This window comes from Vidua chalybeata, chromosome 2 (genome assembly GCF_026979565.1).
Source record: "Vidua chalybeata isolate OUT-0048 chromosome 2, bVidCha1 merged haplotype, whole genome shotgun sequence".
In the NCBI taxonomy this organism is placed as follows: domain Eukaryota; kingdom Metazoa; phylum Chordata; class Aves; order Passeriformes; family Viduidae; genus Vidua; species Vidua chalybeata.
This window is the reverse complement of record NC_071531.1, coordinates 5,806,873-5,831,383: the sequence shown is the minus strand read 5'-3', so window position 1 is coordinate 5,831,383 and position 24,511 is coordinate 5,806,873. Positions and strand designations below refer to the sequence as shown.

The following is a 24,511-nucleotide window of genomic DNA, read 5'->3' as shown; positions in this document are numbered from 1 at the left end:
AGCCAGAGAGAGCAGAACCACAGCTGGACAGCAAAACTCCCCAGTGGCTTTGCAATCTAGTAAGACGGACAGTGTAAAAAATATGGCTCAAATTAATTTGGAATTGAGTCATCATGGCACTCAGTCCTACCTGACAAGAGTGATTTAACACTCAAGGGTTCTGCCATACTGAGAAAAGGGAAAACACATAAAGGAACAGCAACTTTCTGCGAATACACTGCTTATCCCACACTTGGCAAATATGGTTGTCTGTACACCTAGAGAAAGAGTCTCCAGAAGTTTGTCATGCCTTGCCAAATTCTATTAATCTAAAAACTCTGTTAAAACTACAGTTGTTTCCAGTGATGCAAACACAATAAAAACAAGGTTAATTCACTTACACACAGCTTTTGAGGGCAAAATAATCAAGTTACAGCACTAACATGAAAAACGTACTGACAAAAACTGCATTTGCAACTGGCATCAGATGTCCAAGACACGTGGAACCTGCCATTTTTTCCCATAGGCCAAAGCCTGCACAGAGAGTGCTGAGTTCAGGGTTGTGCCAATACAGCAAATAACTACTGTTACAATACAGACTAACTCATAGATTTGAAAGCATAACTCTCTTTACCAAAGAAGCATTCCTTTCAGAGCACTGTCAAATTTATTTCAAGTAGGTAAAAATATTAGTTTACAAAACAACTCTGGTATGTAGAGTGTTGAAAAGAAGTTTCACTACAAACAAAACTCCCTCTTCAGTTCTCTCTTATTAAGAACAAACCCTAAGAGTTAACAGGAGTTATATTTCATGATGCAAAAGTTCACCTGACAGAGATTAATCTGAATCTTGTAGCAAAAGGAAATCTGTTCTGAAAAGCACCCTCATTTAACCTTCACTCTTACTTCATATTATCAGAACCCAGCCATCCTCTCACAGGTCTGGTTTTCCCCAACGTGCCCCTCCTGGGTGGAACACCTACCCCAGACAACTCCAACTGCCTGAAACTGGAACCACAGACAAAAGATAAACTGTGTTTGTTGAGCAGTTTCTAACACCATGGCTTTTAATGTTTTTTGCAATAAACCAGCACCAAGTCAATCCTTGCACTGGAAGGCCAAGCCTCACCTCTCTATAAATCTCTGGCAATATAATGCTTAGAGGAGCTTCCCTTCAGCTAAGTCATTACTGGTGAATGCATTTATTTGAAATACTACAGTCTCTAAGTACCCCACTTCTCTGAACAGAGGAAAAGAGAAACTAAAGAAGTTACAGTAAAATGCATTCCCCCATTGAAATAAAATATTTTGGTTTAAAATGTAGCAAGTCACCCTAACTACATTCACCAGAGGGGTAATCTCTGAGCACTTTTGCTGAATTAACTTTAACTCCTGAGTTAGGCTGTCTCAGACCAAGCCATTCCAGTCCATACCAGTAAAGATACTGCTGTTGTGCTTGTCCAGGGCACTAGAAATGATTCCCTCAGTCCAGGAGTGAGGCATACAAGTGACAAGCAATGCTCACCTCCCATCTCATTCATAAGTCTGCTGCTACCATACTGGATGGGGAAAAGAACAAAACATTTTACAGCCACAATGTATGCTCACTCATCACACAAAATTAATACTGTTTTCAGTATCAGACAACTGGGCTTGATTGAAATCTGGTTAAATTTTGTGTTTGGAAGATTGAAAATTTCCTTGTACAAAGAGACCAGAGTTCTTTTCAGCATGCACTAACACAAAACCCAGGGTTTTACCCTGAGGTGAAACTTGGTGAACTTCAACAGACTAAGATGTTACTTATATCATAGAGGAACAGTGAAGACTGACCTGCACCACCAAGTCCCCCTGCTACATACATGGAGACTCTCCAATGCTGAACACACATAAAGACAGAAAATCTAAAAAGCAAGCCCCCACAGCCTGAACAGCAGCATTAACACCAGCAAACTATATCCTCCAGATGTTTCTGATATGCACATTTTTTCTGACTTTAAATCTGAAGTGAAATGGATTTCAAAATTCTTGAAATAGGTGAGTAGAGAAGATTCAGTACAGATCCTGTTCACTTCAGCTTATGAACTGCATTCAAAAAAAAGGAAAAATGTTTAAGACAGAAAAAAGCACATTTATAAAATAGTCTGGACGAAATATATACACACAGAGTTCCACAATTATACAGCTACAAGGTTACAGTTGGATACTTTTTCTAAGTAAGGTCTAAGACCTCAATCACCAATAAATTCTTACTCCATAATAAGACAACACAGAACAGTGAAACAAGTTTCTATTTCACAGGCACATAAAGCATTCTCAGTGTTCCAGTGATAAAAGTGCAAATATGTATTTTGTTACATCATCAGTAGAGATACTTCTGACTAAGACCAGCCACTGGCTACCTTTAGTTAAAGAAGAAGCAGCAGAATTCTCTATGCTGATCTCATTCACTTCACCTTTTTTATTAACAACATTAGGGATGTAGTTAGAATAAAAAAGACTATTCCAGTTGGAAGGAACCTACCAGGATCATCTGGTCCAACCACATGACCACTTCAGGGCTGACCAAAAGTTACAGCACGTTAAGGGCACTGTCCAAATACCTCTTAGACACTGACTAGGGACAGACTTAGACACCTCTCTAAGGAGCCTCTTCCAGTGCTTGACTCCTCTCCTGTTAAAGAAATGCTTCCTAAGGCCCAGCCTAGTCCACGTGCTTCGAGTGCACCCCTCCATACCTGTAAGAGCAGGAGGGATCATGTTTTACATCGGGACCACCTGCCTGTCTCTGATACCTGAAAGAACTAATTCATCGCTGGAAGCAGGGGATCCCGTTTTGGTTAGCTAAACCGTCTCAGGGATGGAACCAAAGCACAGCAGCTGAAGATTAAAGTATAATGTCAGTGGCAATGCATCAGTGGGATCGCCGCAGAGGATGCCTCCTCGCAACTTCCCTTAGCACCAGCAAAGCCACACAAAGCTCGCTGGCAGGAAGTTTGGGGTTCACGATTTATTTTCATATCTCACCCTCTTCCCCTAAACACCTCTGAGCACGACATTCGGCTTGTTATTTATTTACTACAGAAACAACCCCAAGTTTGCCCACTGCCATCAGAAAGGGAGGGAAGCGGTGAAGAGGCAAACCCCGCCATCAGATCCCTTTTGAAGGCGCCCTGTCCCCACCCGGGGCTGCGGGAGCCCCCCAAAACCAGCCACCCCCTCCTGCTTTCCCCCGGGCCCGAAGGGGGCACCGGCCGGACCCCCAGCCCCCACAGCAGCGGCGGCGGCGACACTCACAGGTCACGATGGGCTTGTTCTCCATGGTGTAGATCACGGGGGGCTTCTCCCTGCCCTCCTCCTCCTCGGCGGGGTCCATGAGCGGGCGGGGTCGTCAGCCCCGGCTCCCCCGCCCGCCCGGCGCCATGGAAACACCGCCGGGGGGCTGGGACGGGACGGGACGGGACAGGCCGGGCCGGGCCGGGGGTGGTGCTGCCGCTGCCGCCCCCCCCCCCCGCCTCCCCCCACCCCCTTCCCCGCGTCCCCGCAGCGCCGCTCCGGAGGGGAAGGCGGGCGGGAGAGGCTCATCCGCTTCCTGGATCACCGGGCAGGCATTACCGCTTCCGGGGAGCGCCGCCGCCGGGGAACCCGGAAAAGGGGGAATGCGGCGGGGAATGGAGGGGAAGCGCGGCCCGGGGACGGGGAAGGTCCCGGCCTGCGGTCCCCGGCAGCCGCGGGGAGCCGGGGCGGGGCTGCCCCTCAGGGAGGGCCGGAGGCGCCCGAGGGCCAGAGCCCCCCGAGCCGCCCTGATCCGTGATAGCCGGCGTGGACGGGGTGAATCACGGAATGGTCGGGGTTGGAATGACCTCTGGAGATCACCCAGTCCAACCCCCTGCCAAGGCAGGGTCACCCAGAGCAGGTGACACAGGAACGTGTCCAGATGGGTCTGGAATGTCTCCAGAGAGGGACACTCCACACCCTCCCTGGGCAGCTGTTCCAGAGCTCGGCCACCTCCATGGAAAGAAGTTCCTCCTTGTGTAGGGGTGAAACTTCTCGTGTTTTAGTTTATGCCCATTGCTCTTTGTCCTTCTGCTGGGCACCACTGAAAAGAGTCTGGCGCCATCCTCTCGGCACCCTCCTGGGAGATTCTTATATGTATGGATGAGATCCTTTCTCAGCCTTCTGTAGACTACAAACAGGCCCTGCTCCTGCAGGCTCTCCTCATAAAAGAGATGCTCTTTATTTAAATGAATCTTATTTAAATTCGTTGCAGGACTTCTGTGATGCTTTGGTGGACTTTGTGGGCAGCTGCCTGATGTGTCATTCCCGTGGCTGTTCCCGGCTAGTTCAGTGGGAGTAAGTGCATTAGGGATCATGTTTTCCACTGACTTCAAATATATAAGTGAATATGGCCCTTGAAGTTTAATGGTTTATAATGTAGGGTTTCAAATGCATAGAGATAATAATGCCCCATTACACTTCTCTTGGGTCTAATTAGTGGTATTAGATCCATAAAATTGACCCTTGTTTTACTTTAGACCCAGATGCTATTCCTTTCTTTTAAATAAATTTACTGTTCACCTTGGTCATCTGCAGTTCCTTCAGAATCAAGAATCCTAGACTTAGAGGGTTTGTACTTACTGTCTCAAATAAAAGTGAGTAAGTTCTAGAAGAACATATTGAAAGTACCCTACCATAAGGGGTAAAAAAGGGAAAATACTGCATACATGTGTGAAGGCAAATGTAACCTCAGGTAGGACTATACGTAATCTGTGAATTAATCATAACTCTTCATTGCACAGTGACATTGTGCTCAGGTGGTTTGGGTGTTCAGATATTTACAGAAGTCAATTTGTTTAGGATTTTCTTTCAGTAAAACCTTAACCCTATTTTCTGGACTTAAAATGTTGATTCAAAAATAATTACAGAGTCCTTGTAACATATTTCATCCCTTAATACTGCTGAATACTCCCAGTTTTATCTCTACCATTTTACTGTGGGGATTATTGGTTGTTTCCTATTTGAATATTTTCACCAATATTTGCACAGAAATTCGCTTTCACCTTGGTTGTAACTTGTTTCCTTGGCACTGTCAAACTTTCAGAATCTTATATAGCACAATAAAAACCTTTAATCTGATATTCAGGTTTAGGTGAGCAGCTGGACACAAATATTTTTTAGAGCTGTTAGAGTCAAGACATACCATGGTACAATTTTATTTAAAAAATGTCAGCACTTAAACACTGTTTTACAGTATAAGTGCGTGGCAAAAATTATTCACTGAAACAGAAAAGAAAAAACACTCTTTATGCACTTACAAAAAATGAGAAATTCTTCCCAGTAAGCTCCAAAGTAATTCAGATGCACAAACTAATTTTGTACATCTGTCAAATGGTCCTGAACAGCACAGGTAGGGAAACAGGTAAGCCCAAGTCAAATGTATTTATCCCTTTTTCTCAGAGATTGGAGCTAAGGCCAGGAGTTCATTTGGAGTAACATTTTATTCGCTATAGATTTTGATAAATAATTCAGTTTACTCTCTAGTTTTTATGTTGCAGTATAGCTGTTTCTATCAAAAACAAACAAACCAACCAAAAGAAAACCCCTGTCCTAACCCTGCTTGCAGTTTTTGATAACAAGTGAAACAAACACATCTCCATTTGTGGTTTATTCCTAAACCATCTTCTCCCTCCCAAAAAACAAGACAGGCTCATTAATATAGGCAAGAAGACTAAGGAAAACAACTTTTCATTGTGTCTCAGGTGTTAAATTGCCAAAAATACTTGAAAGTCAATTTGACAGGGAAGTGAAATTGACTGGTCTCTGATGGGAAAAGTAGATCTTTTATAGCAAACTAAACAAAGAAAAAAAAATCAAGCATTTGGAAATTGGGACTTCGACAATTTTCTGGTTCTACCTTGCATTTTGAAATGAATGGATGGAATTTTCCTTCTGGGGAAAATGTGGAAAAGGGAAAAAGAGACCACTTGAAGGGTAACTAGAATTTTGCTTTTACCTTTACACCAGCTAAAATACTCTCTGTCTCTACTAGAAATCATTTCATGTCTTAAATGAATATTAGCCTCGTATCCACAAAACATAATCATTACAGACACCAGGCCACCGTGGTGCTACAGTTCACTCCAGTTTTTCAACCTTGCATGCATGGCAAGATTAAATTTAATTCTTGCCTACCAATCAGTCTCTAGCCACGCAAATTCTCTTCACCATTTCAGATTGCTGGGTGTCAGGTGCCTAAAACTTTCCTGTTGCCACATTAGCAGGGCAGAATTATGCCTGCACTTTGAATGAGGAGCCAGTAAGGGAGGAGGAGCTGAATCTGAGGCAGTTGATGGCCAGGCAGAGCCTGTACAAGTGCTTTTAGGTATCAGCATTATCATTGCTATTCCAGCCACAGGCTTAGTGCCCAAGTAGGTCACCTCTGGGATGGATCTTGACTTTGAGGCAGAGTATAAAGGAGCAAATTAATCTAAGAGGCATTTGTATGAGTGGATGGAAAGACTGCATGTATATTACTAAACCAGGAAGAGTTTCCTGGTTTCCAAGTCTGTGCATCTCATTTTCCTGTGGATTTCAGGTTGGTGTGGACAGAAGGGCACAGCAGCCTTTGTTTTCATCCCTGCTCCACAGCCTGGGCTCTGCACAGAGCAGAGGTGTGCTGAAGGAGCAGGGCCATAACACACACCATCAACACTCTGGGGTGGGTGTTTTCAGAAACAGGGTTTTAGCAGGAAAAACGAGTTCAGAGAAATAGACTCTCTCCCAAAACAAGGCACATAAACTCATTGTATTTCCACAGCCAGACTCTGCACATCATACTCACTTGGTTCAACTGCACTTCATTAACTGTTTCATTAACAGGAGCTGGGGTCTCTTCCAGCTTTCCCTTTGTCTGTGCACTCTGATCATGCAGAGTCACTTCTCCCTCAGTTCACAGCTTCTCTCTGCAATAGCATGCATAAGTTACCATACAGAATTCAAAATTTTCTCCTGTCAAAATTTTGCCCAGTTGTTCTTCTGTGATGTTTCTTCTTGTTGATGACTTAGAGATTTATACACACAATAGCCACTGCCACCAGGCAGTCCCATCAATACTATCAATACCTGGCTAGGTTCGGGTTAGCCTGGCTTCATGGGCAGTTTCTGTGGCTTTTGGGAACCCTCCCTCCTAGATGAGGAATGAAGTCTGACTTGAAAGGTGGGAATTGTTTCAGAGGAAGAAATTGGTTTCAGAGGTACTGTTTGTGTATATTGTGTGGTGGTTAATGTAAACCAAGGGTTAAATTTCTCATTGTCCTGTTCTATCATATTTTATATGCACAAACCCAGTGGCAGAGGTGTCAGGCAAACAGAGGAAGTCCGTATATCCCACACCTTTTTCTGCTCCTGAATTTCCATTTCCTTCTTTTTTCCCTTGCTCTTCTTCTGTTACTGGTTTGTTTAAATGATGTGCTCTGCAAGGCAGGACAAGGAACTTCACTGAAAAATATTTGGCACTTTGTCAAAATGGAACATAGAACCCTTAAGAACCATATCACAGAGATTAGTGAGCTCAGTAACTGCAAGAGAAGCAGCAGTGGTTTTCTGAGGAACTGGATCCTGTGTCTCAGGTCTCCCAAAGAGCAAGAAGGTTAATTAAATCCTGGCTCTTTGTTATAACATTAAATCCTCAAATATGATGTCAGTCCTCAGGTTTCTACCGAGACAACTCTTGGTGAATTTATTTCAAATATTTAAGCAGCAGGAAAATGAAAGGAAAGCACTTTAAGTGTATCCCTAATTGCCTTATGTTTTGATGCAATGTCCATTACAGGGGAAAATCCACATTTGAAAATGCTCCTGCTGAGTTTGAAAATTATGACAACTATCCTCTTTTGGGGAGGCAGGGAGAGAAAAGATAAACAGAAAGAATGGTGTTGATGAAAGGAAATGATCACCAGCAGGCGAGGGTTTGATAGGAGGAAAGTAAAATTCTTATGCCAGGTTTCAGTCAGGATGAAGACAAAACCAGCAGTGTCTACAGGACAATTTGATTCCCCTTCTCCAGGGTTACCTGACTGTCTGTAAGATAACCAGGGCCCAGGGGTATCATGGTAGATCTTAGGATCTCAGGATTTGCTAGTAATAGCAGTCATGAATTTCTTGTATCCTCTCATTCATATAAAATCCAAGTAAAGATTTGCCGTGAAAAATTTTATCTTTATATTCTCCATATCTGACCACACTCTAACATTTCTGCTGGATGTAGTGGGTTGAGCCTGGCCAGCAGCCACACAAACACTCACTCTCCCATCCCCAGCAGGACTGGGGAAGAAAAGAAGAAAAACAGAAATGGGAAAGCATTTCCCATTTGTTTGTTTATCTCAAACATGGTTTGAGATAAAAAACAGTTTATTAGGTGAAGAGACAGAAACGAAGCAAAGGAAATCACTCACCACCTCCCATGCACAGAGCAGCCATTCTCCAAGCAGGAGCCACCTTGGAAGCCAGAAGTTTCCCTTTCTCTGTCCCAGTTTTTCCTGGTGACCGTGACCTTATGGCACTGTATTGTATGTAAGGAAAAGCCCTTTGGCCTGCTGGGGTCAGCTGGCCCAGCAAAGTCCCCTCACAATCTCTTGTCTATCCCAACCTACTTGCTGGAGGAGAACAGTGTCCAGTTCTGCTTGTTTTTACAACAATCTCATTTAACAGATCGTGTTGGTTTCCCTGCGATGACTTTGTGTAGGATTATGCCAGAGATATTAATGAAATACTATCCAGACTGACATATTGTCACCACTACTTAAAACTGAGCCTGTAGATGGACAGTCCTGGATAGAATGGCAGGAGAGAGCTTATACATGTTCTTTTTTACCCAAGTTTTAAGTTCTGTCTGACCTGAAAATGAAGAGAAACTTTATGGGGAAGATGAATATTTGAATGTTCAACAATAGCAAAGTTTGGAAGGAAAAACTGAAGGAATTTCTAGAGAAAGCCTCCCTTTTCAGGCTGAGCATCAACTTTCACCTCTGGGGAAAGTTCAAACAAATTTTTCTGATGAGGTTGAAGGATAAATCTTTGCTTGTAGGGATTTCTTACATTTTCCTTTGATACTTTTGGTAATTAATATTTAGGGAGAAATGGATGTTGAAGTCCATGGGCTTCCACTGAGATGACCATCACCCTATACAGTGTTTGGGCTTAAAAATAAATCAACATAATAACTGTAAGTTTTACAGAATTAGTGGGGGGAACTTTATCCCAAAGGAAGAATTATTCAAAGAGTCAGGAGAGAAGCAAATGCATAGTTTTATGTTTTCACTTTGACTTGCATCAGCAGTCAGAAAACTGTCACCAAAAAGCACAGAAAGTTTAACTCAGGAAATTCTGGTTTTAATTAACTAATTTCATAAAATCACAGCCACGTGCAGAAACAGAAAAAAATGACAAGATTTTTATATTTGGGAAAATAATTTTATAAGATGGTAAATTCCTTTTTTTTTTAAATTAGTACTTCAAAAGCCACCTTGTCTTTTTGAATTACTATGTCAGCCACAAATCATTAGTGGTACATAATAATCAAAATGTTGGCTTTTTATTTCATATTGTTGGGAATGAATCATTGACAGAAATGTATTTAATAGCAACAAAACCAGGGTGGGGAACCTATTTCCGTAGAAGGTCTATTCAAGAGTATTTTCATTCCATCCATAGATTTCTGCAGCAGAATCTGCTGTGTATTGTGAAGTGTTGCCAATCACCAGAGTCAGGAAAATATGGGAATGCAGAGAAGGTGACAGTAACTGTGGAAGAGCTGCAGTGTGTCCCTGTTCTGAAACCTGTAAATGACCACAGACGAAGCAGAGGAAAAAAACATTTTAAAATTGAAATGTGCAATCGAAGACCTTCAAGAATGGTCAGGAAAAGTGAGCAGCCTTTAGAAGGGGAGGGAAAAAGAGAGAAATCATAGAAATGCTGAAAATATTTAAGAAAGGAATTTACAGAAATACTGGCCAGCAAGCCAGGGCAGAGCAGCTGGAGCAAGGAGGAGGAGATGCTGGCCTAGAAGGGAGAATCAGTACCTTGCTATTTGTCCAGCATAATCTTCACAATCTTTTCAACATCAGTCTGTGCCTTCTGGGACTCCAAGAAACCTCCTTTCCTGGCAGTGCCTCTCTTCTAGTACCCCTTGAGACAGACTTTCCTCCTCCTCCAAACAGTTTGCTTTGAATAGTTCTCTAAAATCCTACTCATCCAGGGAGGATGACACAAAAAGGCAGCGCGTTTGAGTTATCAGAGGCAGCCCTACCTAGCAAACATGAGAAAGGCATTTGGACTCAGATCAAGTGCTGAGTGTGTTACAAGCACATCAACCCACCTCAGTAAAGAGGAACAAGTCCAAAGTGTGAAATTTTGAGTAGGAAAGTATAAACATCTTTACCAGGATGTTAATGTTACGTGTCTAATGGTGCCCGCAACTGCTCTTGCTCCCCCTGTACCACATGAACCACATAAAAGAAGGAAGAGGAAAAAGCAGACAGGACAGCCTTTACTCCAAGCTAATTCTGAGGACCAGAGGAATTCAATCTGCAGCTGAGCTACCACTGCCCTTGCCTCCTTTTCTTCTCCCCCAACATGTCATTTAGATCCATTTCCAAAGCCACTCAAACATGTTTAGTAACTAACTAGAAATAGTGCAGTGATCTTGGAGCCTTTCACAGCTCCCTGAAATCCAAACAACTTTTCAATCAGTATGGGCAGAAACAAGGTCAAGTGCCAGCAGGCAGAGAAGGCTCTCAAGCCCCAGGAGTTCCTGCAGCTCTGGACTACTTTCAGGATAGACCCAAGCTGCAAAACAGAAACATTTCATCTGCCAGCAGGGAGGCACAGGGCTAATTAGCAGGTCTTGAACAGCAAGATTGAAACTGAGAGCATCCAGCACTCTCCCTGTTTTTTCATGGATGCTATTTCTCTGTATCACCTGCCTCTGCTCCCTGAGCACCCACCTCTTCCCTGCTATCCAGCCCTGCTGATCATGGAGCTGTAGTAGCTGTCATGAGAACATCAGCTCAAACTGTGTAGAAATGGAAATCAATTCTCCTCACTCATGAGAGAGGTTTGTGTCAGGAGTTTCATTCTCATTTATGCCATGAGCATGAGTGGCAGAGAGCCCAAGGTAGAGTCCCAGGACAGTCACACCCCAACATAATTCTGAACAACTTCTTGAGACTGGACACCTTAGAAGAAAAGGGTTGTTTGTCTGAAAACTTACCCTATCCTGAGGAGTTAGAAGCACAGGAAGATAAACATTTGAACACTGGCTGTTCCTTGGAAAATGAGGAGGTGAAGGGACACCACCATGAGATGTTTCCATGCACAACTCAAGTGCAGGTGCTTTGGCACCGCCACCAGCAAGGTGATTTCATCACCAGACACAGGAAACCTGTCATGGCCTGCCATGAGGGCCTGGAGAGAGCATGGTGTATTTAATCTGTGCACAGCCAGAGAGTTCCCTGCTCCCAGCTCACAAGGTAATTCACGGTTCTTTTATCAGCTGTACTCTGCAGTCTGCACCTGGACTCTCTCAGCTAGGGACTGACAACCCTTTCCTCCAGAATATTTTCATTTCTATTCATTTTTAATTACTACACAATTAGAAACATAGATGTGTAGTTACTTTAAAAAACACATTACAGGAAACATTATTAAAATACACCTTTACTAACTATTATGCTTTTGTGCAAACATATCATAGCAGTTCTGGGTTGTTTCTTTATTTATCATCCTTGTTTGGAGTAGCTTCTGAAGAGTACTGAAGTTGGTAAGAACGAGACCATAAAATTTCTAATTCAGTTTTCTAGACAATAAGGATCTATTCTAAGTATTGTCTAAGGATGATTGTTTAATCTCTGCCCATCACACCAGCCTGAGGAAGAGCTCACACATGTTCAAGGGATAATGTAAAACTGATGGGAATAAGGAAGGAGGGAATCTTAGAGTGAATTACACCATTATTTAAATACTCTTCTCTGCATTCATCAAGGGAAAGCTCAATTCCAAATTAGAATGTAAAATTATTAGCAGTTAAATTAAAATGCATTATTAATTAGAAATTAGATTCCCTTGCAAGCTTATCTTTGGCAGGTCCTCCCTGGGTGGCAAAATTGAAGTACTATAAGAATAATGAAGTCTGAAGAAGAGGCCCAGAAAGCCATTTGTAATAAGCACAGACATAAATATTCTGATGAGAATCCTCCCCTTCAGAATGCTTCTTTTTATTTTTGTGTCGTGCCATGACAGCAGGACCCTTTCAGAGGGTTAAATTGATGGGGTATGTGTGATTTCATGGAGAAGGAGAAGGGCTAAAAACCAGAGACTCAGCAGTAGCGTTAGGTTTTGAGGTTGTAAAGACATCCAGGCCACACAGGATATTTCCACTACAGGCTTCTATTCCAGGCTTTGATCCTATTAGACTGTGGTGCTCTTAGGAGTAAAGCTACTGAGACAGCTGTAAAACAAAATATATCATTGATGGGAGAGAAAGGACAATGAAATTTCTGATCAGTTCTTGCTCTGTACTCTAAATAATACAGCAGTAAATATTTCAGACACATGATTCTGCTCAGATCCAGGTCCTGTAGCAGCACTGCAAACAAACCTTCACTACTTTTAACACCCTGTTAGTCCTTTTCAGCTGTGCCTGAAGACACGAAGGTACTGAGCCTCGCCTGGAGCACCAAACTGAAGCTGAGTAAAACTAAGCTTGAGCCCTCCTCAGTGAGCTGTTGAGAAATGAGTGGAACAACAAAATTCTGATATTTCATTTTTGTAAAGGTGCTATATAGGCATGATGTTTTGTATCTTGAGTGGGAGTGAGTACTCTTTTGTCACAGGTTGCACACCAAGTATAAGGCCCTTTACCCTTCTGATGGGTGGAATAGCAAATCTCCTTGTCTGGGGGACACAGAAGGGAAAATCTGGGTGTACTGATTGTTTGGGTGACACTTCTGAAGCTGTGCTGAAATCTGTGAGAAGCCCAAGGGAATTAAACACTGACTCCCATCAGACTGAAAAAGAAGTCATGTGCCTAATCCTATTAGTGCCTGTAAAATTCCCAGACCTAACATTAGCTCCAGAGGTTACTCCAGTGAGAGTAAGCAAAACCCCCCATATTGGTTCTGTGCAATTTGTTCTCCCTAACCACGTTATTGCTTTGGAGTTAACAGGAATAATTTATGTTCCATTATGTGCAGTACTTAATTTAGATAGGCCAGCTGCCTTCCTGCATGGCTGCGAGCAAAAGAGTGCACACTCTCAGGAAATAACAAATTTGCAGGTTTCCCTTGCCTGCCTTTCTAATCTTAGTGGAGTTCTGGGCCAGGGGTGCTGGGGGGATGTGGTCTCTTTGTTCCCATCTAGCAGGGAACTAACCCTGGTGTGAGCAAGTTTCCCTCCCCAAAAATAGAGTTGCAGTCTGTAGCACAGGGTTGTGTCTTGTTCACACCTCACAGCTAAAGAATATTCAAAAGCCTTTTCATAAAAGCATTTCTTAACAGTTTGAGGTCTTCTCCATTTTTAAATTAATCAGAAAAGAAATATGGGATTTGTCAGGTAAACTCTTTTATTGTGTTCATTTAGAGAGTCTTGCTCTGTCCCTACCTGCTGACAGAGAGGAAGCAGTGAATCCTTCTGGCAGATTATGCCATTATAATCCCAATATATGTTCTGTATTGAAAACATTCAACATTTTAAATAACAGAAAATAATTAATTTTTTAAATCATAATTTTGCCATAAAACTTTGTAAATAATGAGAATTATGTGATTATGTGCTAGGTGGAACATGAGAAGAAGAAAGCAAAACAGGAAAGAGTTTTGCCTGCCCATTCAGCATCAATTTTATTTTCCCTATACCTCAGTTTTGTGCAATTGCTTAAAGTAAAGCCTTTCACAGCTGGGAGAAAGCCCAGCTCTGCCTAAAAGAAGTCAGCCTTGTTTGGTCAAATGTGACACTTGCAGCAGTTGTGTGAAGAGAGGAGTAACCTCAGAGAGAAGGATTTTCCCCCAGGGAGCCTCAGGGGATCAGCTCAGCTCTGTGGCAGTGGACCCTACTTTTATCACCTACAAAGCAGCTTTGCTGCACAGAGGCAAAGGGCAGCAGTCTCCTGCCTTTAACAAGGAGCTCTGGCCTGATAGGAAACAAAAAAGAATTATCATTTTCCTGAAAATACTTGTGAAATTCATATTTCATTGCAGCAAAGGTGGGAGGAGGTTTGTATGTGTTCCTAAATTGATTAGTTTCTTTCTTCTACTGATCTTCCTTATAAATGGAGCAACCGCTAGCACTTAACTACTTGTAACTTCATTGGAGAAGTGAAAAAAGAGATGTCACAACTAGGCCAGCACTGAATTTGGCTTTTACAAATGTTGCCCGACATCAGCAAGATGAAAAACAAAGGCAGTTCATTTTCACACCACAAGTCATGGCAATGTACGAGAACCTGTCCCCAGAGTGAGCTGTGCTGCCTGTATCCCATCAGTCTCATGCCATGTCTGCACAGAGGCAGTGACCACAGATGGCACGGGGGCACCTGCTTTTGGCACTCTGCTTTCTAGCAAATGCCTCAGGAAGCAATGTGCTTTGTTTTTCCAGTGGAGAGCAGAAATGCCTATTCCAGCCCTGTCAGCTCAGGTGTCACAATTCCAGCTCCAGCCCCAGCAGCCTCATCATAGCAGTGCTGTCCCTTTGGCACAAACCTTAATCACAGCAGAACATAATGATGTTGGCAGTATAGGGGACTTCGATATGTGCATGTATCTCATATCATGTGTTGATATAATATATGTTATTTTTGTAACCCCTAGCAGGAGAGAAGGCTCGGTGGAGATCAGTGAGGGTGATGTGTGTGGGGGATGAATAATGGAATCATAGAATTTTAAGAGGTTGGAATGGACATTAAAGATCATCTAGTTCTGATGATGAACCTCCCACTAGACCAGGTTGTTCAAGGCCTTATCCAAACTTCCTTGGAACATTGCCAGGGATGGGGCATCCACAACCTTCCTGGACAACCTGTGCCAGGGCCTCACCACCCTCACAGTGAAGAATTTCATCCTGTCTAACCTAAATTTCCCCTCTTTCTGTTTGTACCATCACTCCTTGTCCTGTCACTACAGTTCCTGACAAAGAGTCCTTCTCCAGCTTCCCTGTAAGCCCCTTCAGACTCTGGAAGGTGCTCTGAGGTCTCCACACAACCTTCTCTTCTTCTGGCTGAACAGCCACAACTTTCCCAGGCTGTCTTCAAAGGGGAGGTGCTCCAGTCCTCTTATCAATGTTGTGGCCTCCTCTGGACTTGTTCCAACAATTCCACATCCTTCTTAAGTTGGAGACACCAGACCCGGACACAGGACATGTTCCTTTCCATGGAAGCCAGGACAGGGTTGGTTTCTGGGCTGTGGGTGCTCACTGCCAGTTCATGTTGAGTTTTTCCTCAGCTATCACCCCCAAGTCTTTCTCCACAGGGCTGCTCTCCATCCCTTCCCCACCCAACCTGTAGGTGTGTGTGGGATTGCCCCAGTGCAGATGCAGGACTTTGTACTTCACTTTGTTGAACTTCATGAAGTTCCCACTAGCCCCACCTCTCTGGCCTGCCAAGGTCCCTTGCTGTGGGGTGTGACACACCACAGCTGTGGCACTGCAAGCTGACTTCAGCTCTGCACAGCAGGGACCAGGGGTGGCCTTTGGCCAACAGCTGAGTGGATCAACTGGTGGTCTGACTACTTCCCCAAGTCACACATGGAGAGGAGGAATTAAACATTATCCCCTCCATGTGTGGCATGGCTAAAAGAACCTGGGCAGAGAGCACTGGACTCTGACATACAATACAGGATGTGATGAAATCCAGGAGAGCATTTTGTTAACTCATACCACAGCTATTAACTTTGTATCTACCTACAAAATCCTGTTGCACGAAGATTTGTTTCACAGAGGCACTCTGTCAAGCCTCTCAGGAACAAATTCCAGTTTTAGAAGTGTGTAGAAAGTGCATCAGCCTGTTCCTCACCCCAAACGCCCTCTGCCCAACATAGCACTCAGGAGGGTGGTACAACTGAACTATGAACTTGCTCCCAGTGCAGCAGCTGATTGTATCTGGTGTTGAGAACAGAGCATTGCTTTTATGGAGTTCCAGGCTGTTTTCCCAAATACATTAATGCAGTATTGGAAGAAAAAGAGTGGAATTAGTGAGATGAAAGTACATACAGAAAATGCCACCACCACAAGCAACCTCCAACAGTGTTTGCAACTTAAAGAGAGGGTGTGCAAGAAGCTCCCATAGCCTAAAGGTCACTGTGATGTGGACTGCTTAGTACAGAGACCACCTAACAACATTCCTTGTGCCTTCATCCATGGAGCAAATGTGTTCTTCCATTTCCACAGCTCCTTTACACAGTGCTGGCTGTCAAACACTGCAGTGCCACACTGCCCCACTGACCTCCCCTTGCCCATAAACCCCACTGCTGACTGCTGCTTACAGGTGTAGTTGTGATGCCTGACACTGATTGGTTCCTCCAGATCAAAATCATCTTCTAAAAACGAATTATGGATCCAAGGAGATCTGATAGAGGCACTGAGGTAAGAAAAGCTGTATTCATGAGAACACAAAAGGAAAACAAAAAAGTTTCTGCTTGCATACTCTTAGAATGGAAGCCCATCCTCTCCACAAAAAATAGGTCCTCCCACACAGTGACACATGACACCACTTATCTGTCATTTTAAGGCAGCTCAGCCCAACCTAGACTGTTCAAAGGGGAACAGATCAGGGAAGAGAAGACCTACAGGAGAAACCAAGAACCCGGTCCTTGCAGGGTAGCAAAAAGACCCAGGAATGTGATATTGTGACACAAATGTCATTTGCTCAAGGATCACATAGGCTAAAGAAGAGCTGATGGTCCAGGGAACAGAGCATGGTACAGTGTATGATGTTGGAGTACACAGAAGGAAGTGCTTTATCTTCTAGTGAAAAAAAACCAAAACTTTAAAAATGTCAGATTTGAAAAACTGGTTTAATCTACAGCATCTTTGCATACAGCCATCCTACCCTGCTGCAGTCTCAATTATACAGCTTTGGGGTTACTTTGGAGGATTCTTCAGGAAAGGAAGATACCTCCCTCCCCATTCTGATCTTTTGGAGGAGCCATGCAAAACTTTATATATTGCTGCTCTAAGTGCCTCAGTAGTGAACCATCCCTCTGCATTTCTCAAGGACTGGCTTTGTGCAGGGAATGCCCATAGGGTTAATCTTGTTCTTGCCTCCCATCCTCACAAAATGATCCATCCAGGTTATTGCTGCAGACTTGTGGCCTTCACATGGGTCATTTTGCAGGACTGAGACCAAAAAGCATAAATGGAAATGAAACCTACCAAAGCAAAAAGAAAATAGCCCTTAGTGCATGTTTAGTTACAAAAACCAGAGTGGTAAGTAGGAAAAGGATGCAGATCTCCCAGTTACATTATGAGCTGCTCCATAAACACTTGAAAAAAAGCCAGATGCTGGGCAGTCACCATTTCATTCAAGCACAATTAAAACCCCTCTCTTCCATCATAGTATGTACAAAATCACATATAGTTAAATAAACATCTGAAAGCGTGAATGAGATTCTAATATACAGTACTTTCACACAGCCAAAGCTATTTTATTTTACAAGACGAGGCTTTTGCGTTCATCTTTTTTCTGAAAGCCCAGTAAAAACAGCGTAAACTACTTAAGCAAAATTTAAGAGACAACTTACAAAGTAAAATTTGCATAGCACTATAAATTTGCGTGTTTGGGCACAGTTCTCCATAAAAACTACAGTAGGTGACAGGGTCGGGTTTTCTTAATAGTTTCTTGTTTTTCACCGGATTCAGACACACTTCTTCTGAACATCATAAAATCAAGTGTAGGAAACAACTGTAAAAATGTACAAAAATATATACACATGCACAGTAAATGCATACCCTGTATACAGTTTTATTACTCGTTAGATTTGGCTAATAATGATCATCTGGTGACTTACGCTTCCCTCCAAATGACAGGTTTGCAACACATCAATCAGCTTAAGGAGGGTGATTTTCCTCGGAGAGGTTTTGATTAAAGCTACAGTACTTGCTGGTGATCTGAGGAGTGAGCGAGGCGCCGGCCGGCAGCGGCTGCCGGGCGTTCAGGCGAGTTCAGCATTCAGATGTCACAAGGGACAGCTCGGACACAGCTGAAGCGAAGGGACACGAAAGGACACAGCTTGGCTCTCTGCACAGATGCACATGCACAGAATAAAGGAGGTACACAGAACCCGCTCATGCCTTGGGGACTAAAATTTAATTCCTGATTAGGCTCTGCTACCTACTCCTCCTTCCTTCGCAAATTGCATTTTAGTAATTTGTAACTCAGTGTGTTTTCCTTAAGAATGCACACTGGCCAAAATGAAAAAAGTTGTGTAAGATTGAAAATTGGTAGTGGTATTAGAAGTATTCCCACACTAAAGAATACTTCTGATTTAAATTTAAAAAGTACTATTATATTCTGATTGCTGCTGAAGTGTCTAATTTTAAAATACACTTTTCTCCTAAAAGATAAAATGCTGCTTCCGCTAGTGGTTTTTAGAAATAGACTATCTGCACTCAAGTGCCCTCAACAGTGAAAGTGCACAAATAATCTTTCTTTAGTTTCAAAAACAGAACAGTGGCTAGTAACTACAGGTGTAACATTTTAAGAAACACAGGCAGTGTTCTAAAAGCCTACAGAGGCCAAGGATCAGAAACACATGCCAATCCCATGTCTTCCCAATTCTGAAGTATGTAATATTTTCACGACTTTTTCTGGTGGCTAATACATGTGGCACAGACCCTGTAACACTGACTTCCAGAATGTTCTCAATCCAAACCACAGCAGGCAAATAACACACAACCAGCAGCCTGCAAGCATCTTGTTGCAGAGGCAATCAGATAAACCAGCCTTAAAGAAAAACAGGGCAGAATGAGAGTCCCCATCTGAAATCCCTTAGGAGTCCCCTTAGGAGGAATTCGGACCCAAATCACGTGAACATGGCAAGGGTTATTTTTTAGGTTGTTACTCGGAGGTCTCACATCCACATTAGTCAGAGCTTGGCTCCCACACAGTTGTCTCTGCTTTGCAAAAGCTCCTGGTAATCACTCAGTTTTCTCAGAGCAAGAATTTGGTTGGACCCATCAGTGTTCCTGCTCCTCCCAGCGATGCACCTTGCGGTGTTCCTTCTCCCTCACAGCTCCCAGCAGGGCTGTTACCTGCTTCAAATCCCAGCTTCTCTCACCACCAGCAGCCCTGGAGCACTGCCTGTTATGATCAGAAGGTTCAGGAATATGGGAACAACCAGTTGTGACATACTGGGTGGGAGTAGAAATTCAGCATTCCCATCACAGGGACGAGATTCTTGGTGCAGGCACACAGCAGAACTTGCCACAATCGTCTGCTGGGAATCAGAACCTTCACACCAGGGGACAGAAGCACATGGCATCCAGCAGATGCTGTGAGCTATCCTGCTGCATCCCATCTTCAAAGGAGATCAAGGAATGGATTCTTCACTTTGATCTGTGTTGGCCTCCAGCATCTGCATGAAACACTTGGGTGAGATCTGCCCAAGCTTGGCTTTAGACTTCCTAACAAATACTTCTCCAGGATGCCAAAGTACATCAGACTTTGTCTTCAATCCGAAACGCTCTGTGTAGCATCAAGTCAGCATTATTAAAAGCCTCCAACCCCACATTTCTTCAAAAGGTACATGAAGCAAAAACAGGTTTTGGGGTAGTCCCAAGACAGAAACAGTACTTTCAGCAAATATCTGATGGACAGTGACTCCCTGGCTTTCTCATTATTCCAACTCTTAGTAAAAACCTTGTCCCAACTCCCTTTCACCACAGGGACCTGTTGCCAGGTAGGCAGGGCCTGTGTGAACCGGCCTGGGAAGGTCTTCTTTTCCCTGCTAAAAGTTTTGCTTTGAAGCAGCAAAGTTGCATTATCACATAACACAAACAACCCTGTCAGTTCAGATCTAGAGCTGTCAACCAGCACCAAAATTCAGGAAGAGAAAACCCCAGCCATGTGAGACAACTGCTGTAGGAGTGGTTGAACTGGAGAGCTCCGAGTTCCTGCTAAGAGGCTGTAACCAAACTATCTGCAGAAGATACAGGTGAGCAAATATACAGACATTGGTGATGGAGACAAGAGGTACCACGTGGAAGTGAGCAATCACACTCACTTTTCCTGTGAATACCAGGCGATTAGGACACAGGCAGCAGTCAGATTCATTGGTCAGCAGTGTAGAGCCCTTTGAGATAAGTTAAAGCAGAACAAAGGAATATTGCCCATGCTCTTTGTGCCAGAGACAGATATTTTGCTCAGTGATGCAAAGTCAATTGCAAGAGCACATTCAGCCCACAATGAGCAAGAGAGAACTGTAATCCTACCGAGCCAATGCCTCTGGATACCACCTCCTTCTTCAGCATTAGCTCTTTGTGCCTTTCTAACTCAGAGATGCCACATGGCCAGCAGTCCCCAAGCTCTCTCACCAGGTTCTCAGATGCAGGTCAATGTGATGCTCCTTTGGAATTGTGAATCCCACTTGGAGAGAAGCATCATTGCTGTTGGTGACAATGACAAATGCTGCCAAAGCCAAGAGCATACATCTATCTAATCTGTCCATGTTAGTCTGAGAACCACTCCTCTTCGGAGTCAGTGCTGAACTCCATAGCAGTCAGCTTGCAAGTCCATACTGGAAAACTCTATTTACTCCAAATAAATAAGCAATAAATTAAAATTCTGAAAGATGGAGATAAAAAACACTCCCATAGCTGTAAGTTTATTAAACCTAGCATGGTTGAAAAGCAAAAGACGAAAAACATTATATATTTTTGTTTATTATTGCTCTTAAAGGGCTTGGTAGTCAAATATACAAGCTATGCTCTATTAAACCAGAAGAAAATAAGATATAAAATCTATGCTCACTTTTCCAATCCAATCCACCTGCTAATCTTCATTAGTGACATTAACTTCAGCTATTTCCAGTCATTTTAATTTATACATACTCTGTGTACGTGTGCGCGCGCGAGTATAAAAACCCCTATTTGAGAGATAAAATTCAAAATTAAGAGATTCGTGTTGGTTTTGTACTGTTTTGTGCACTGCTGTAGATTTCAGTTTTTCAAGTGGTTACTGATATGTCTGTTTAGAAGAGCAAAATTTGAGTATCTGATGATGTATTTATTACATTTTCAGAAAGAAAGCATGACCAATAAGTTTTAAGAAAATATGAAATGTTGATTATTCTCCTCTTGATATACATGCACTAATCCCATGATCCTGAATAGGGAGTTACATGCACTAAGAGGAGAAAAGGATCCTGTAAAGAGAAAGGCTATTAATTCCTTTCTCCTCTAAGCAGCTCCCCTCTTCTCAGCATTAAGAAGGGATTTATTTTGTGAAATTCTCATCATGCCCATTAATATACTGTTCAAAATGTAAGTATAAAACATAGTCAGTGGTCAGCCTGCTTAGCAAGCCTCTTCTGATAAGCCAGTACAACTTATAGATACTCAATATCATCTTCAGGAAGCAAGTATACAGCATTTGTAACATCCTTCTAGGAAGCAAGACCTATACCCATTACTGAATTACTTAAGAAAAAAAAAAAAAAAGAAAAAAGAACCCCCCACTGTTCTCAGTCCTCTGGTTAAAAACAGGGAAAAGCCAGAGTTAACTTTATCAGCATTTGGATGTCTGACTGTATTTGAAGACTAAGTACAAAAACATCCAGCAAGGAAAACAGAGTTATGGCTAGGCTCTGCTCTCCCCAGTTCCCAAAGCATGTTTCAAATCCCACTAACATTTGCAACAGATTTGCAGTCCCTCTCTTAGGGAAGATTTATTGAGGGGACAAAGATGACACACTAACATTGTGGGTCTGGGTACAAGGATTCAGCGAGGTGGAGTCTAACAGGAGACAGACAAAACTCAGGTCAGCCTTCAAATGCTCTTGTTGAAAAGACCACAAATAAAAATCAAGCGCATGACAGAACAAGTGATTAATGACCCCAAGTAAAATATTTTTCTACGTTACAAAATTGCTCTTCCAGTGTTTGAAAACAGAAGAACCTGTGGGAGAAGAGGTTACATTCCAACAGTTAAGAGCAAATTTGGAAAGAAGGTAAATTATTACTCTCTTATCTTGGTTACTGGAGCAAAGATGAAAACAACAACCAGTGCTTTGATAAAATCTGCTCTTTACAAAAGTGAGATAAATATTCTAGTGGCAGCTGGGTTAAAGATACAGACCCTGAGGGTTAGCTTCTGCCCTCAGCTGTAGATCTGCAACTCATTTCACCCTCTTCTGTGAGCAGCCAAATGCAGATTGTGAACTTCAGACTTGAACATAGCGGTATAGTTACCACCTGTTTGCAAATCTCCAGCTATGCATACAGCAGCAACCTACAGAAACCTCCAAATGTGCGTTTGTAAAAAAAGGAAAGGAAAGGAAGAAGGGAAAAAAGGAGACAGGTACAGACATGATTCTGAGCTCTGATTTTCAGTGAAAAAGACCAAAATGTCAACAAGCAAAACTAAAGATACTTAAAATCCCTGAAGAGACCTTATACTCTTTCTAATGCTTTAACAGCACAGCTCACCTTGCAAAAAACTTCATATGAACACCTAAAGCATGACCAAGTCGAAAGAGCAGCACACCCTATCCTGACACACAGAGGGTAAAGTCCTGGCCCCATCTCAATCCATGTTTAAACTCTCATTAGAAGTTCAAGAGATGCCAGCATTCAAAATTTGACTGCTACAGACCTCTCCTTTTCACATTTTTTACAAAAGAAGACATTTTGAAAACTATTGTGCTGATTTCTAGTGCTGCCTCCCAGTTTACTGAGAGAGGTTGGCTGAAGTGGACTTTGGTAATGAGAGATGCAAACGGAAATAAAAGGAGAATTGAAAAAATGTCCTTCTTTGCACAACTCTAAATCTCACAGTTAACCACTAATTAAAAAAAAAACAAAACAGCCCAAACAGATTCAAAATTATGGAACATGTTTGATGTGAAACAGGGCAAACAGCACTCAAGACTCAAGACCTAATTTTGAAATTAAACAGCCTTGAGCAGTTAGCAGGAGATAGGATGAGAACGTTATCCTATTGGATCTGTTCTATGGGATGTGCTGATGGACAACATGCTGCTTCCAAGCTTCACTATCCATTCTCCTGCATTACAGAAGTCTTAAGATGTTGCCTGAAAATAAAAAGTGTCAGTGTAACATACAAACAGGATTTCATCTGTAGCCATGACAACACAGCCAAAAAGACTCTAACCAAATGAACTCCTGTCAATTCATTTAAGGAGGGTGTTTTTCCTGGCTCATTAATAAGAGAAGTTGGAAATCAATAAACGTTACGTTGGCTTTAGCAAGAGGAAACATTCAATGGCTCCTGTTGTAAAAGTGAGTGTAGTGCTCTTGACAGAAACCAGTTTTCAGTCATCTGAAGATACACGTGGCCATGGCCAATGCCTTCTTTTCTCCCCCACCCCAAGTCCCCCAACAAAGCAAGAAAAATTAGTTTCTTCTTCCACCCCACCCCAGATTTTCTCCCACATCTTGACTACAGTAATCCTTGAACAGGCAGAAGGTTGGTGCATTCTCTTCAGCCGATGCCTCCAACTTCTTCATTCTTGGCTCAAGTTTTATTCATTAATATTAGTCATCAGTTATTAAGAAAAAGATAGTTTCTAAGTGTTTGTTGTTGTTTTTGAACTGAAGTTAATCGGATACCATAGTCTGGTTATATGTGCCGAACTGCAGCCGTCAGTTATTCCTTTTTCTTGAATTCCTGGTTGCCATAGCTGGAGCCTTTTTCTATTTCAGTTACTCCTATCAGTCTACGAACTCCAAAGGAAGCTTTAAAATATAACAGAGAAATGAGAGGCACATTAAAACCAGTCCAAGCATCTAGGAAGTTACATGTAAGCACACGAGCAGAACCCAATCCCCAAGTCAGCAGTGACCAACAGCGCGCTCTACGAGGCTGCACAGGGATCACAAAGAGGGACAATCCAGATTTAAAAATATAATTATTGCTTCTCTTGGTTAACAGGACATGTAGCGTGAACACTGGAGCATGTCCCCTCCCTCTACTTCTTCTTTTATTGTTAGGGTTTTTTTGTTGCGGGAGTAGGGGGAGAAAATTTGGTTGTACTTATGTGTTTTTTGTTTGTGGCGGTGGTTTTGTTTGGGTTTTTTTTTAAATTCACAGACAAGTTATCCAGTTAAAGTATTTTTTCTTTCAGGCACCATAATAATGGGCTACAAGACTCACCTGCTACAACTACAGTTTTTGCTTAAGACATGAAGGCAAATGTGCCCAGATTAAAGCTTTTGAAACAATAAAAATGCTGTACAATAGAAAGACTAATGAACGAGCTCCAAGTATTTTCCTGCAAGCCCCATTCTCATTAATTAATACACAGAATTA

At 42.6% G+C, this 24,511-nt stretch overlaps 2 protein-coding genes and 1 long non-coding RNA gene across 7 annotated transcripts in view; 1 reads left to right on the top strand and 2 right to left on the bottom strand.

The window, feature by feature from the left end:
- The window catches only part of TRAPPC10 (trafficking protein particle complex subunit 10), a 38,130-nt gene extending 34,662 nt beyond the window's left edge, over positions 1-3,468 (bottom strand). The window contains exon 1 of the mRNA XM_053933117.1: positions 3,277-3,468. Within this exon, the coding sequence (XP_053789092.1) occupies positions 3,277-3,355 (79 nt within the window). The 5' untranslated portion in view covers positions 3,356-3,468. The remainder of the gene's footprint in view (positions 1-3,276) is intronic.
- Positions 3,469-3,575: 107 nt separating this feature from the next.
- LOC128782703 (uncharacterized) lies at positions 3,576-18,138 on the top strand. The gene is made up of 3 exons (XR_008428873.1): positions 3,576-4,332; positions 9,691-11,507; positions 18,052-18,138. It is a non-coding gene; the product is annotated as an uncharacterized LOC128782703 (long non-coding RNA).
- The window catches only part of AGPAT3 (1-acylglycerol-3-phosphate O-acyltransferase 3), an 86,904-nt gene continuing 80,033 nt past the window's right edge, over positions 17,641-24,511 (bottom strand). For all 5 annotated transcript variants that reach the window (XM_053933126.1, XM_053933150.1, XM_053933143.1 and 2 more), the window contains one exon: positions 17,641-23,937. In XM_053933126.1, coding sequence (XP_053789101.1) covers positions 23,849-23,937 — 89 coding nt within the window. In that variant the 3' untranslated portion in view covers positions 17,641-23,848. The remainder of the gene's footprint in view (positions 23,938-24,511) is intronic.